At 36.4% G+C, this 15,510-nt stretch overlaps 2 protein-coding genes across 2 annotated transcripts; both read right to left on the reverse strand.

Moving 5' to 3' along the window:
• Positions 1-4,101: 4,101 nt before the first annotated feature.
• On the reverse strand, positions 4,102-9,622 carry LOC18587393 (putative disease resistance protein At3g14460). The gene is made up of 3 exons (XM_018129154.2): positions 5,460-9,622; positions 5,228-5,275; positions 4,102-4,466 (listed from the first exon to the last, which is right to left on the reverse strand). Exons 1-2 carry the CDS (start codon positions 9,429-9,431, stop codon positions 5,273-5,275), a joined length of 3,975 nt encoding a protein of 1,324 aa, XP_017984643.2. The 5' UTR covers positions 9,432-9,622; the 3' UTR covers positions 4,102-4,466; positions 5,228-5,272.
• Positions 9,623-11,593: 1,971 nt separating this feature from the next.
• Positions 11,594-15,473, reverse strand: LOC18587394 (putative disease resistance RPP13-like protein 1). Its single transcript, XM_007011146.3, has 2 exons — positions 12,216-15,473; positions 11,594-12,127 (listed from the first exon to the last, which is right to left on the reverse strand). The coding sequence occupies exon 1, from the start codon at positions 15,303-15,305 to the stop codon at positions 12,261-12,263; it is 3,045 nt and encodes a 1,014-aa protein (XP_007011208.3). The 5' UTR covers positions 15,306-15,473; the 3' UTR covers positions 11,594-12,127; positions 12,216-12,260.
• Positions 15,474-15,510: the final 37 nt, after the last annotated feature.

Consider the following 15,510-nt stretch of genomic DNA (forward strand, 5'->3'; position numbering starts at 1 on the left):
GAATTTTTTTCGTAGACTGATGATTTTTCTTATCCTTATACCATTGATGTTAAATTGCAAAAAATTAAAAAAAAAAAAAAACCTTAAAACTCTGGCCTTTTGGTTATCAGAGGGTTATTCTTCAAGCTATGCTTTTGCCTTGTTTGAAAGAAAGAGATGTCTTTTGGATTATTATGGGGACCATTGCTTTTAGGTGAAATTTTTTATGGGAAAATTTTTGGGAAACTTTTGAATTGTGATTCCCAAATTTTTTGAAAAAATTTCTTCAAAATTTTCTTAACTACATATCTTTTTAGATGGTTTAGGAAATTGGTTAATGTCAAACCCTAAATCTTGTTTGAGAATCTAAGAGATTGTTTAGCAATTAGATTTAGGTTATTTAATTTTTTTTATTTTAAAAATATTAATTAATCATTTTAAGATATTTGACTGGAAAAATCGTTAAAAACCAAGTCAGCAATTAAAAAGCTCAATTAGTAACAATTTTGGCCACATCATATGTCAGTTGGTATAATGCTATCCTCCCGAATGGCAGGTCAACATGCCATATCATTAACACGTGGCATTAAATTGATAATTATTTTGATTAATAGTAATTGATCAACAATTAATGATAAAGGCTTATTTGACTTTAAATAAAAATAAAAAGATTTAATTAAACGTAATAAAAATACATGACCTTATTTGACTTTATTTTTATAGTTCATAGACTTATTCATATATATATATATATATATATATTGTTCTTGTTTCTCTTTGGCAGAATATTGTATATCTAAACCAAAATAAAAATGATAGGCAAATCTTATGGAAATAATCTGTTAAGACAATTAAAATTCTTTAGAGTAATTAGGACCATTTCTAAATATATACAACTTTCATTTCACATATTTCAAACTTAAACTTATTTATCCCTTCTTTGTAAACATTTTGAAATTTATAAAGTTGTTTGATATTTTCTGTTGTACTTTTTCATTTGTTTGTGCTTCCTGAAAACAAATTTGTTAATTTTTTCTTGGAACATTTCAATACTGATAAAAGTGGTGATGCCTTAACAATGTTAAAATAGGCTAGGATACCTTAATCTACATTTAGTGTTATGGACTATCGATCTACAATGTATCGTCTTTTCACCACTAAATACAATTACAAAAGATGTGGGAAAAGATAGAGAATAAGTCTAATTGAGCAAGTTGCACCTCGTTATCTCAAATAAAAAAAATCCGTTTCAAATATGTTCTCTGTAATAAAAAATTATCTCTTATGATAAAAAAAAAACAACAAACAAAAATGATGAATATATAATGATTGTTTTACATTAATGACTTCTTATGTTTGGAAATGGTCAAAGTTTTGAAGTTTAATTATCTTAATTTCATAAGTTAAATTAAATTGAGAGATGGTGCACCAACCTTCAAATGAAATTATGTTGAAAATACCAAATAATTACCGAATAATTACGAGGAAACTAGCTAGGGATTATAAATAATGGTATCGAGATGAATTTGATTTTTATGTTATTTTAATTCAATAAATTTACTAAATTAGATGATGATTTGGAATGTTATGTAATAATTAAATACAACTGTGCCTTAAAAATAATTAGATCATTTGTCAAAGTAGGTGTTGAGAAGCATGGGGTGACTTTTCTATGCAATTGCATGTTGAAATATGAGCATTCTTCAAAAGGTTGAATCGAAACCAAAATAATTCTTTCTTTGTGGTACGGCCGAAAATAATACCATGTTACTTAAATGTAATTGTTTCATCTAATGTACCATTTGAGATTATATTACTTTGTCAGAATACAAGATTGAAAATAATAGAAATTAAGGAAAGTCTTTCAAGGCAATGTCACTTTTTTTTTTTAATTTAAGGTTTTATTTGTTTTCATTAATTATATAAAAATAATAAATAATTTTCAAGTACTAAGTATCAATATTAAATAATAATATGTATATTAGTTATATTATTTATTTATTTGTTTAATTACAAGGTAAAAGAAAGCTTGACAGCTTAATCGTAACTCAATTTGACACCACACTCAAGTCCTATTACATTGGACATGGGCTCAGCTTTACTTCAAAGGCGTTCCTCCTTCTATTCTGTCAAGGGCTTATTGTATCCCACATTACTCAAGTCCAATTTGATTGGACATGGGCTCTTTCGTAAAATAATGTAGACTTGGCAATTCATGTTAACGTATCGTAAACGTGTCAGACACGAAATACGTTAAGATTAAAAATGAACACGATACGTTTAATATTTGTATCTTAAATTTGAAACACGTACACGTATACGTTTAATATACATGTAACACGACACGACACGATTAACACGTTTATTAAACGTGTTAATATATGACACGACACGATTAACAACACGATTAACACGTTTAATACGATTAAATAAAAATATTTATAATTAAATATAATTTTATTATTTAAATTTAAAATCTATAATTATAAAAATAATTATAATAAAACAAAAATAATAATAATATCAAAATAATCACTAAAAGTTAAAAATTAAGATTAAGCATGTATAATTATCCTTTATAAAATTAAAAAAATTATTAAAATAATTATTTAAAATTATTTGTATAAGGTTAAAATAATATTTAATTATTGATTTTTAATAAATTAATAAATGTGTCACGTATACACGTTTAAACACGATAACACGATTAAACACGATAACACGTTTAAGTAAACGTGTTTAAAAGTGTTTTAAATGTGTTTGTCGTGTCAGACACGTTAAGACACAAAAATTTTCATGTTTTAACGTGTCTGACACGATTAGACACGAAACACGTTAACACTAAACCCAAAACCTGTTTAATCCGTATCTTTTCGTATCGTTTTAACGTGTCGTGTTTAAAATTACCAGGTCTAGAACAATGCATGTCAATGCTTGCTACAAGATTCCACCATTTTCACCATTATCAAACCATTGAAGCAAAGAGAAACATTAGTAATAAAGATTCATTGGTATCCAACATAATCTCTTCTAGGCATCGGCCACCTTCTCTTGCTTGCTGCCACTCTTCTCATAGTTATGGTAACCTGCTGCATCAAACAGCACTGTTAGCATTACAAAGACTTGACAATTCATGTTTATTTATAATAATTGGATAACGTAAACATAAAGTATTAACAGTAACACAAAACGGTTAATAACTCATTTAAATGATTACATGATGTAGTGCACAATCGGGAATGAATAAGGACTGTGTGAAGGTCAAGTGTGCAGTGCAGTGTAATTTATGTGCCTAGATGTGGTGAGCTTCGTGACCCCGAATACTATTGGTTACAGGCAATTTAATTTCCAAAGGACCAATCCCTCCTTATCTCGCTTATTCAATAAAATTCAAGTTTGGGGTCGGGCTCTCGATTTGGGAGGATCAACTCATGTTTGGTGTTGAGTTCTTGAATTGGGAGGAACATGGCTGTTGGATGAAAAATGGGCGCCTTCTCTTTATCTAGTCAGGTGATCAGGTCTTTAGCAGGTTTTCTGGACCGTTTCTTATTGTTTAGTGTCGTCACAGTTCTTCTGTCTGGTATTACTGGAGTTCTTTCATGGCGCTGCAAATGTTCTTTCTTTCGTGGGTATTTTGAATGACAAGGAGCTACACAAGGCGACAGCAGTTGTGACAATGTTCATTTAAACTCGTATTGTTCTCTGTTTCTGGTGCTCTTGTTGTGTGCATCCGATTCAGGGCCACTCTCTACATCCCGCTATGTTGGGATCTCTTCAGTTTATACTACTAACCTATATTAAACGTATATAATAACAAAATTCAATAAATTGAAATATAGTGGTAAAATTCAATATGAACAATACTATAATGATAAATCTCACCTTAATCATATAAATCATATGTATTTGAATTAAAGAGATAGTCAGGTGCAGGCTGCATGGAGAGCAGGGGATAGCATCAACAAGAATTTATGGCCAAATTGTGTCATTTGGAGGATGATTATGTGTTTGATTGCCTTTTTTTGTTTTCGATGGCAGCAAACCATTATAAAGCATACAAATGTTAAGTGATATAAAAGGATTAGAAACACAAACCAGACATTCAGAAGTATATTCTGCATATTTATATCCAAGAGTGATTCATTCAAAAGTAACAAGAAGATACAAGAGTTCATACACACTTCTTGCCAGAAATAGCTAGTAACAGTACCAAAGAACAGAGCTCCAAATCAGCAATTTTGCACAACAGCATAGAAAGTTCACATAATTCAGCAACCAGGAAAACACAGCATTAACACTCAGCAATTCTTGCACCAAGCATCTCCTTCCTTTCCACTCCCAGTCCCCGGCACCCTGCATATTTGGATACTTTTGGATAATCTTTAAAAGCCTCCAGGTGCCTTGGCATTTAGGAGCTAATGACAGAAAGGAAATCAGCAATCCACTCCCACTCTCCCACAGGAGAAAGTCTGTCAAGCTGTTATCATCTGCAAAATATCAGACATGAGAATATTAATAGCCAAGCTAACCACAAGCCAGAAATGAAGAATGATGATTTTTTGTGCATACGATTGTACTTGCATATTAACATATTATAATGACACCTACAAAAATGTTTACTAGAAGCAAACATTCAAAATTGACTAATCTGTTTTCAATCATCTTTTTCATTTTAAATCATAATTTAAAAAGGACATGATAAGCCTAAAAATGTGGAAAGTTTGAAGCGACTATGGTGTAGAGCATATATATAAAACACCAACCTAAGCAGCTTATATGAAATATATCAATGTCTAAATTCATATAAATCATGTGCTAAAACCATGTAGTTGAATATAGTCAGAACCAGACATGTCGGTAAATTTTGAACTTTGTTTTTGTCAAGCCTTGTGTTTGAGAGAGAAATGAGTGTAGAGCTCAATTGAATCAAAACAGTAAACATCACATGAAAAAAAATTGTAAAAATATTGCGATTTACAATTGGAAAGTCCACCTAGTCATCAGTCCTTTATTTCAGACATAGTAGACATATTTGAACTCACTATCAAACAAAAACTTCAAAATTAACAGTTATTCCATAACCTCAAATAAGACAACAAGCATTTAGCAAGGAAAAAAGGAAAGAAATTTAGTTAAGGCTGCTTATGTAACAAGAAAAATCAACTAATTATGATATTTAGCATAAAAAAAAAAAAGGGAATGAAAAGTGAAAGATATAGCTGATGACATTGATACTAAGAGAACAAACCTGTAGAAGTGTGGCTGGTTGAAGATCGGCAAGCAATTGTATTAATCACTGACATGAAAATGAAAGAAATATCAGGCTTAAAGTAAATTTTTAACAATTTTATTTACATACGAATTAAAAAGCATTAGTTGCTACTTAGGTATGATAGCCTTGCACCAATAGGTCCACTTTGCTCTTTGAATCATGCAAGCAAGTGGCAAGGACCTTTGTAGAGTTGTTCATGAGATTTTACCTCATCAAGATTGATGGAAGCAATATGAGCTATCTTGAACCATTCCTTTCCTTTCCTCTTTTGAAGCTTCTGGTTTAGCATAGAACAGTCTGTAATTCTTAGAAAAGACAGGGAATAAGGCAGCCCATCTTCTGGCAAGCAACGAAGCTCGTTACAACAGTTTATTTCTAGAGTTTGAAGCGAGGTGAGTTGTTGAAGCCCATTCTCATCCAGGCATTTGAGATTCAAAAGTCTACTGATGCGTAGAGATTTGAGATTGGTTGGCAGCAAACCATCCTCAGGAAATGACAACATTCCTTTGCATCCACCTTCAATCTCAAAATGACGAAGAGAATCCAGTTTATCTAATTCCCAAGCTCTCTGTGGAGTGATTTTGTCACAAAAATTGATGCAAAGAATGTTTAGGCTGGAAGGCAGGCCCATCGATGGGAGTGACTCCAATTCTGGACATCTGTTTATGTGCAGTGAGTGAAGAGATATGAGGCTTTGCATCCATCTTGGCAGAGACTTTAGATTGCTGCAGTTGGACAAAACAAGTGATGTCAAGCTTAGGGCTTGCAATCCCTCTTTAGGAAATGTTGTCAGATTAGGACAATCCCTAATTTCCAAGGCATCAAGTGACTTTATATCATTCTGCAATTCCTTCTCAATTGAAAGAGATACAAGATTTTTGCAGTCCCAGAGACTTAGAGTTTTGAGATTTGGGAGGGAATTCAAGGGGAAGGACTTGAGATGATCACAACTACTCCCTAAACATAAATCTTCGAGGATTATGAACTGGTTCAATATCTTTGGTTGGGGAAACTCTAAGTTTCTGCAGTTACGGATGTAAAGTGTTTTCAAGGAAGTGGTTAGATGACCTTGAGGGAAGGTCTTGAATGAAATACAATCAATGATATACAATTCTTCAAAAGATCTGTCCTTTATTCCAGAGGGTAGAGAGTCTAAGGCATCACAGCTTTCAATTCTAAGGCTAAGCAAGTCAGGTGGCAAATCCATTAACTGTGTAACGCTTGAAACTTTGAAACTTGCAAAGGAAAGGAAGTGCTGCTTCCCATCTTCACTTGACACAGTCTGAATCTGATCATCATGTTTGTCAGCAACTTTTGGAATCTCAGACATCTTTGACGTTGAGGGATCATCATGCAAGTTCTTACTTAATAAGGATGATGATCTAGAAAAGCCACCATATGAATGGATTGAAATCTGATCAGCCACAGTGGACAACAACTGTGATGCTACTTCATCATCACTTCTCAATGGCATCTTTTCATTTCTTCGCTGCACCTGGTCACAGCCATATAACTCCGGTTCACAGCTACCTGGAACCCTTGGAAGTTGAGCATTAAGCTGCTGACAGTTAGAGATTTCCAGTTTCAACAAAGAAGGAAGGCTCTCAGGTAAACCACCCTCAAGATTTGGACAGTTTTGTATGTAAAGCTCCTCCAGGCAGGGAAATTCAAATCCTTCTTCAAGTTCAGGAGATATCCACTGCTCCCAACGTGACATTCCTTCAAATTTTAATCTCTTCAGATGTTGGAATGGTTTATCTTCACCATAGAACTCATTACCAATGCTGGTTACTCCACTAATCCTTTCAATAATGAGATGCTCAAGAGATGGCAGCTGTCCTAATGGTGGCAAAGATGAGCAATTATTGCTGTCACTGAGATGCAGGAAAATGATATTTGAGAAGGAGGAGTCTCCCAACCAAGAAGGAAACTCTATGCCACCATAAAATCTAATGGTAAGGTTTTTCAACTCTTTACAAGGCTCTAGATTCCTCAATATTTCACCTTCCTTTGTTGGATCAGTGCTAGTACCGCTCCATTGCAACTGTAGTTCATTCAGATATTTCTTGGCATTCAAACTGGCCTTCGTTGCATCAGAAGCAGAGGTTACATTTTGCAACTCTGAGAGGGACAATGTTCGTAGATCTAGAAGTGTGCCCAATTCTTTAATCTGTGACCCACCACAGCCTACAACAAAATTAGTCAAAGTCTGAAGGCTTGTTAACCTGCCCATTTCTTCTGGCATCTGCAGCAAGCAGGTTCCCTTAATGTGGAGATGTCTCAAGTTAACCAGATTTACTATGCCTTCTGGCAACATAGTGAGAGATGAGCAGTTTGTCAATATCAGTGTTTGCAGAAAGTAAAGAGTACCTAATGATTTGGGCAACCTCTCTAATGCACTGTGAGAAAGGTCTAAGTAGCGTAGATGTTTCAAATTTCCGATTGAAGTAGGCAATTCAGTAATTTGACAGTGAGGTAAAGACAGGGCTCGTAACTGTTGTTGTCTCACCGGCAAATCCTTCAATAACTGAGGACTTAATTGGTCTGGTGAAGTATTAATTAGAAACAAGGTCCTTAAGGTCTTAGCTTGGTCAATGACCCGAAATTTTTCAGGAGCATCAAATTTGCCTATCATTAGTAGATGGCGAGTCCTATTACTTATTGCAGATACCATTCCATTATCTACATCCAATATTGAACAGAGCCTCTCGGATACTGACAGGGCTAAATCATGCATAAGATCATGCATTGTTATATACAAATCCCCTAATTGTTGAAAAAATGACCTCTTCAATAAGGAGTCGAAGTATTCAAAACCTACCTCTTCCATTGTGGCACCATGGGACTGTTGTAGAAAGCCTTGTGCCATCCATAGAAGGACTAGTTTTTCCTTGTCAAATTTATTGTCTTTAGGAAACATTGAACAGTAAGCAAAACATTGCTTTAAAAGTGGAGGGAGGTGATTATAGCTCAAACGCAGAGTTGGCAGAACATAATCTACAACATCCAGTTCCCATGGTGTGCTGTTGAGGACTTGAAGCCATTCTTCACGAGACCTTTTCAAACGCAAGACCCCCGCAATTGCTTTTACAGCCAAAGGTAGACCCCCGCATTTCAGCACAATACGCTTGCCAATGTCCTCCAGCCTTTCAATTTCACTTTTGCTTCTATCTACAAATGCATATCTTGCGAAAATTGCCCAGCACTCATTGACTCCCAACAGAGGCAGAAGATGAGAAGTGGAACACGCTATTATCGCAACATTTTGGATGCGTGTGGTTACGAGGATCTTGCTTCCCCTTGCGCCAGACAAGAGAGGAGACTTTAGAATCTCCCAATCCCTAAAATTCTCAGTCCAAACGTCGTCTAAGACGAGTAGAAATCTCCTACCCGATAATCTCTTACTCAACTCACTTTGAAGTACGTTTAAATCATTAAAATCAGAAGTTCCCAAAGTAGCGTACTCAAGAATTGTTTTCATGATTTCGCGAATGTCAAAGAGATCCGAGACACAAACCCATGCTCTGAGGTCAAAATGCTTCTGCACTGTGTTGTCGTTGAACACAAGCTGAGCGAGGGTGGTCTTACCAAGCCCACCCATGCCTACTATGCCAATCGCTTCAACACTTGCACTTGCATCCTCTGATTGCAACAGCCGCGAAACTATTTCAGTCTTGTCTTTCTCTCTGCCAACGATAACGGATTCATCCACAAAAGAAGTCGTAACAGAGTCGGATGAGACTGAAACCGTACCTTCTATAAGGTGAAATTTTGCTCTCTCTTCAGCTATTTGTTCAATCTCAGCAAAAATCCTCTCCATCTTTGATCTAATCCCTTTTCCATATCGTTGCGCAGAAGCAGCCCCGAATATGCTAGCCCATGATTTGGAGGTCTTAGATGCAGCTTCCAAATCCCTTTTTATGGCATCATATGAAATCTCATCCAGCAGGTCATCTGCATCGTAGAAAACGTCTTCCAATCTCCGCAGCCAAACTTTCACGGAGCTGTTTTCGATCTGTTTCTCCTCTGCGTCGTGCATCACCGCTTGAACAACCTGCAATGTGGACTGCAACTGTTCGAAGAGTGCATCAGTCCTTTTATGTCCGAACGAGAAGCCCGATGATCGAAGAGAAGCTAATTTCTCTAACAGACCCGAGAGCGAAGCAGACACCACAACCATGTTGAACACAAGTACACAAGCAAAAGGACAAAAGGTAGAAAGCAGATGAAAAGTTGAAGAGAAGAAGGAGGTCAAAGGAAGAAAAGGGGCCAATTTTTGCTATCTTGCTGTGGGTGTTGACCTGTTGCTGTTCAGCCTTTTATTTCAGCTTAGCCCTGCTTCAGAATACCCAACCAGGGTCCTGTTTATTTGAGTTTTCTTTAAGTAAAAATGGAAAACCAAAAAAATTAATTATAATCTCAAATCAATACACTAAAAATATATATATATTCTCTATATTCAATTTTAAGAGAATAAGAAAACAAATTGTAATTTTGGTACTTTTTTCTCCAAATTAAATGTTTATTTTAGCTTTTTAATAAAAAAATAACTTCGACCTTTATTTATTATCATTTCATTTTAATTAAACTTTCAAAAATCTTAAAATTTTAATTTTACAAGTATCAGAATTGATTAAATTTGATCTAAATAATAAACAATGGATATTCAACTTGGAACATACATAAAATATTTGTATTAAATTTTATATTTTTTTAATATTGAAAAGTATAAAAAATTTTGTATAAAATAAAGTGAAAAAAACCCATATTTTTAAGATGTTAGAAAAGAAAACTAGAAAAAAAGAAAAAGCCAGAGTGAATAGTATAGTTGTATAATAAAAAACAATGTAGGAACTCTCCTGCATGACCTTCTGTACAACGAAGCTTGAAAATGTCTAGTGGAATGATACTCCCTTCACTAGATTGAGAACCAGAGACTCAGCTGAAATCTTGTTGAGTTGGATGAAGCCATGCCATGGATGGGTTAAGCTCAACTTGATGGGGTGCTGGCAAAATCGAAAATGCAAAGCTGGGGCCGCAGGTGTTCTGCTGTATCCGTTTGTCTTGGGGAATTCCAGGATTGATACAGCAGAACGTTTGGGCATCTACCATGGAGTTAAGTAGCCCAGGATATGGACTTGATCAATGTTGAAATAAAAATCCGACACAGAAACTTCAGGCCGAGTGGTCTGAGTTTGGAGTACCTGAACACCACCTTCATTCATGTCAGCTAAATCACTGGCCTATCAGAAACATGCTCAGAATTTCGTGGCAGATTGGCTTGCCAAGGAGAGTCTCTACCATCCTTCAGCATGCTGCATCATATTACTCATCTTTTATTATCCCTCTAATACGACTCATATCGAACTACCATTTCATAATAACAGAAATCAAATGCAAATGTACTGCACTATTCACATACATATAACCAAAATAAAAGAAGAATAGGATGAAGAAGAAGAAGAAGAAGAAGAAGAAGAAATGTTTTCAGATGGCATAATCCTGAAAGGTTTTCTATTAGCTTACAAACACATGAAGAAACAAAAATCAACAAAATATTGCCTCATGGTAACTTTCAGCAGCATATTCATTTGAGACTTCTAATAATGGCTAGAAAATATGTTCGAGAAATCAGAAGCTCGAGACTAAGTTATGGTAGCTGCAAAATTCAGTAAGGGTGAAGCAAACCCAAAAGACTTGTATTGATCTGTTGGGCTTTGCTGAATGGAAACTATGCTCTGGGGTCTTAGCTATAAGCTGTATTTCTAAAACTTTATCTATAACTGATCATGCTGGTTTAATTTGTTGAAATTTAAAAGCTAAATCTTGGCTGTCATCTAGTTGACAGAAATTCTAGTGAAGCACAAGCAACTCTTATCATGAATCTGGGGTATCACAGTATCACTTCAGAGGATTTATTCTTTATGGATCAAAAGAATAGTAAGTACAGATACCAAGTCTAATCTTTATTTCGACAAACAACTAGTTTTATAGAAAGAAAAAAGAGGGATCTAAAGATATTGCTCTACTGGAAAAGCAAGGGAAGACCAAAACCTCTTTTTATGGTCTTTATACTGGTTCAGGTGATTGCATAGCTGTATATGCTTCATCATAAAAGAAAAATAAAACAGCTCAGAGATCATCCAGTTTAAGTGTTTCAAGAACATCCAAAGTTGCAACTTGCTAGCTTTGTATGTAAACATGAAACCTGATGCCTGATCACCTTTCTGATTTTTCTGTTTCTGAAACGGCGGTGTCTTTCTCAAAAGACGTGATCTTGCTAACTTCCTATGCTTTTGTCATGCATACTATACAGTAGAGTTTGCTTTCACAGTATGTGTATTCCAATATTCAGAATAAGCACTTGTAGTAAAAGAGTATGCACTTCAAAAGAAAAAGAAAAGAATAAATGACATCGAACTGCAGATAGAACAATCCAGTTTTGCCTTCTATTTTGCCTAAATTTCGTCAACTTTATGCAGAAACAACAATGAAGAACAGAAAGTAGGAAAAGAAAGGGTAAGTATGAATATTGAGGGACAAGGGGAATTTAAATTTAACATCCCTCAGAATTTTAACTCCATTTAGTCTCCACCTACGGGGGTGATCAACTTGCTAATTCATGATCAATGATGCTGGAGTAGCCTTCCTGAAGCTTGCAAGTCTAGTTTGTTTTTGGTTTCATCTGTTGCACCAAAATGAAAAAAAAAAAAAAGGAAAAGAACAGAAAAACCCCTTGCAAAATAGAATTACAGAATGTCACATTTGCAAGATGGGTCCTTTGAGACAATAAATGAAGTAATATGTTATAAATTCTCGGGATTACAGCCAAATGGACTTCCGATTTCATGTTGATTTTGTCACTTCATCGTGGATCTGTCAATGGACATTGCTTTATTAGAACATCTAACTTCCCAAATAATATTATAAGCCATGAATAAAATAAAAAATTAAGCAACCAAACCTGTAATCTGCATGTTCATTGGCATCCACTAACATCTCTTGTGACTTAATCAACCACACAGTGCCTGAGTGATCCCATGCCTTCTAGTCCCCATGTTTCTTGGGGTGGTAGATTCTTGCAATTCCTAATTGAAATTGATTGAAGACCAGATGGCAAACCACACTCCCCAAATGTAAAGAGATTTAAACAATGAACTATCTTTAGCTTCAGGAGAGATGACAACCCTCTTGCATCAAAGGTTCCCAGATCATCGCAGTTCTTAATTTTCAACTTTTGTAGAAATTTAAGATCCTCGTGACAGTCCTGTGGCATCCCAACAGATCTAAGAAATTTGCAATCCTGGAGTTTAAGCTTTTGGAGTCTGGTGAAGGAGCCTAATGGAAATGATATGAGATCCTCACAGCTCTTCCTAATGTACAAATGCTCGAGCACAGAATATTGATTCGTTCTATTCTGATGAAGAAATTCTAGTTTCTTACATTCATAGATGTCAAGCGTCACCAAGGAAGGAAGAAGGCTGGGCAAACACCCTGTCAGTTTCGGACATTTATGCACAATGAGGTGCTGGAGGGAAGGGAATGCACCATCTTTGAAAGGCAACCACCGCTGCCAATCCAGCATTCCTCGAAACAACAAAGTTTTCAAGGATTTGAATGGCAGGACATCGTTTCCATAGAACTCATCACCTACCTGTTGCACTACTTTCATTTGTACAATGTGGAGTTCTTTAAGAGAGGGTAGTTGTCCAAGAGATGGCAATGACGAGCAATTTCCACAATCAACAAGTTGTAGAGACTCTAATTTGGAGAATAAAGCATCCCCTAACCATTCAGGGAGTCTTGTACCCCCAAAGCGTTCAATGTGGAGCTTCTTCAAATTTTCATGGGGACACAGCTTTTCAAGTACCTCAGTTGCATTATGTGTATCATAAGTAGCCCACTTGAGAATTAACTCATTAAGGTATTTCTTGCCCTTCAAATTGGCCTTCGAGGCATCTTCTGGTTGAAACACATTCTGGAGCCCCACAATCGAAAGGGTACCAAACAGTAGAGAGAGGTCCTTCATTTCACTAAGCCTTGACCCACTGCTTCTGCTCACAATAAAACCAGTCAAAAGCTGGAGACATTTCAAATTACCGAAATTTTCTGGCATCTCCGTCACTGCAGTCCCCCTGATATCAAGATGCTCTAATTTTGTAAGGTTCCCCGTATTTGCAGGCAACTGTGTGAGACTATGACAATGTGACAAATTCAATGTCTCTAGATTATACAAAGAACCCACTCCTTCAGGCAAATTCTGAATATCAGTGTGAGAAAGGTCCAAATAGCGTAGATGCTTTAAGTTGCTAATTGAATCAGGCAACCTAGTTACATGATAAGGTGATAATGACAATACACGCAAGCAACCTGATACTGGAAACAAATTCTTAAGAACTATTGGATTTAGAGAAACCTTACCAGAGTTTGATAATCTGAGTGGTAAAAAGGTCCGTAAACTCTTGAATACTCCATAAAAGGCCTCAAATTTCTCAGGGGCTTCATCTTGCTTAGGAATACAGGATAAATGGCGAACCCTTTCAGGTCTATGAGGTAAGCTGCCATCCTCAAACTTAAAACAAAATTCCCCTGCTACATCTTGAGCTAAGTCATTGACAAGATCATGCATTTCAAAACATGACTTGTTACAACTCGATTGCTGGAACAATGACCTTGACAATAGCTCATCAAAGTACTGTCCACCCACTTCCTCCATTCTTCTTTGGCCGTTTGGCTGAAGCACTAACCCCTCTGCTATCCAAAGTCGAACTAAGTTCCCCTTTTCAAATTCAAGTCCCTTAGGATATATGGAGCAATAAGCAAAGGACCGCTTTAGGTGAGAAGGGAGATGGTAGTAGCTCAACCTTAAAGCAGGTAAAATGCTGCTCTTCTCATCGGGTAGATCCCATATTTTACTGTTCAACACATTGTACCAATCCTCCGCCTCCACCTTATAACGCAAGAGACCCCCAAGCGTTTTAGCAGCTAAAGGGAGGCCTTTGCATTTTTCCACAATCTTTTTACCAATTGCTTTCAAGGTTGGATCTTCACCCAAGCCCTTGTTCTTGAATGCGTGTTTTGCAAATAATGACCAGCAATCCTCGTCAGGTAAGGGCTGCAGATGATGAACAAGAACAGACCGCATGGTGAATGAGACATTTTGACTGCGGGTTGTCACAATAATCTTGCTTCCAGGAGCCCCATCTTGAAAGGGTCTTCTCAGAAGATCCCAATCAACAAAACTCTCATTCCAAACATCGTCTAGGACAAGCAGAAATCTCCTTCCCATCAGTCTCTTCCGCAACACAAGCTGGAGTGCATTCAAATCACTGATATTACAATGCCACAATATAATTGACTCGAAAATTGTTTTGGTCACCTTGAAAACATCAAACTCTTCAGAAACATAAGCCCATGTTCTCAAATCAAAGTAGCTCTTCACCCTTTCATCATTGAACAAAAATTGAGCCAGGGTTGTCTTACCGATCCCACCCATACCTTCGATTGCAACGACAGGAACTTTATCCTCATCCTTGGCAACTGATACCAGAAAATCAAGAATCAGGCCTTTGACATCTTCTCTAAAGCACACTTCCGATTCATCGACCAAGGAAGTTGTGGGCAATCTCGGGACTGGTCTCCCTCCGTAACTCTCTTTCAAACTAAGGGCATCCTTCTGTGCAGCTATGTCTTTTAGTTTCTGATGAAGATTTTCAAGGAGAGTGTTGAACTGCACTTCCTTATCTTGATCCAACCGACCCCTCTTATCTTCAGTTGCGATTGCATCTAGTAGATCCTCAGCATCATAGGCAGCGTCCTTGAGCATGTCCAGCCACTTTCTCACAGAAGGGTTCTTGATTTGCTTGTCCTCAGCGTCAGCCAGCACCTTATCGACCGTAAGCAGCAGTATCTCCAGGTTCTGCCAGAGATCACGTTTGAGTTTCTGTTGCTTGAGCAGGTTCAGGAACTGAGGAGAAGCCATCTTCTCGAACAGTACACTCAGAAATGAGGAGAGAAATGCCCCTCCAACAGCCAATGCCACTTCCAAAACCATTATTCCCTTGTTCAGAAGGAATCTGTATGACAAGAACAAATTGGGTCGAACTGAGAACTGAGACTATCTCTGCAATCCCCAACTTGTTTGATTTTCGGACAGATGTAAGAAAGTGGACCGTGACTTTGATCCAGGGCATTGACTAAAGGTTGAGTTTCTTTCCATTGATTTGTCACTGTATTAAGAGTTCACTTTGAATATTGTT

This window comes from Theobroma cacao, chromosome 10, assembly GCF_053813885.1.
Source record: "Theobroma cacao isolate CCN51 chromosome 10, ASM5381388v1, whole genome shotgun sequence".
Classification (NCBI taxonomy): Eukaryota; Viridiplantae; Streptophyta; class Magnoliopsida; order Malvales; family Malvaceae; genus Theobroma; species Theobroma cacao.

Coding starts and splice junctions, on each gene's coding strand:
- LOC18587394 (XM_007011146.3), bottom strand. CDS start 15,305: ATGGTTTTGGAAGTGGCATTGGCTGTTGGAGGGGCATTTCTCTCCTCA.
- LOC18587393 (XM_018129154.2), bottom strand. CDS start 9,431: ATGGTTGTGGTGTCTGCTTCGCTCTCGGGTCTGTTAGAGAAATTAGCT.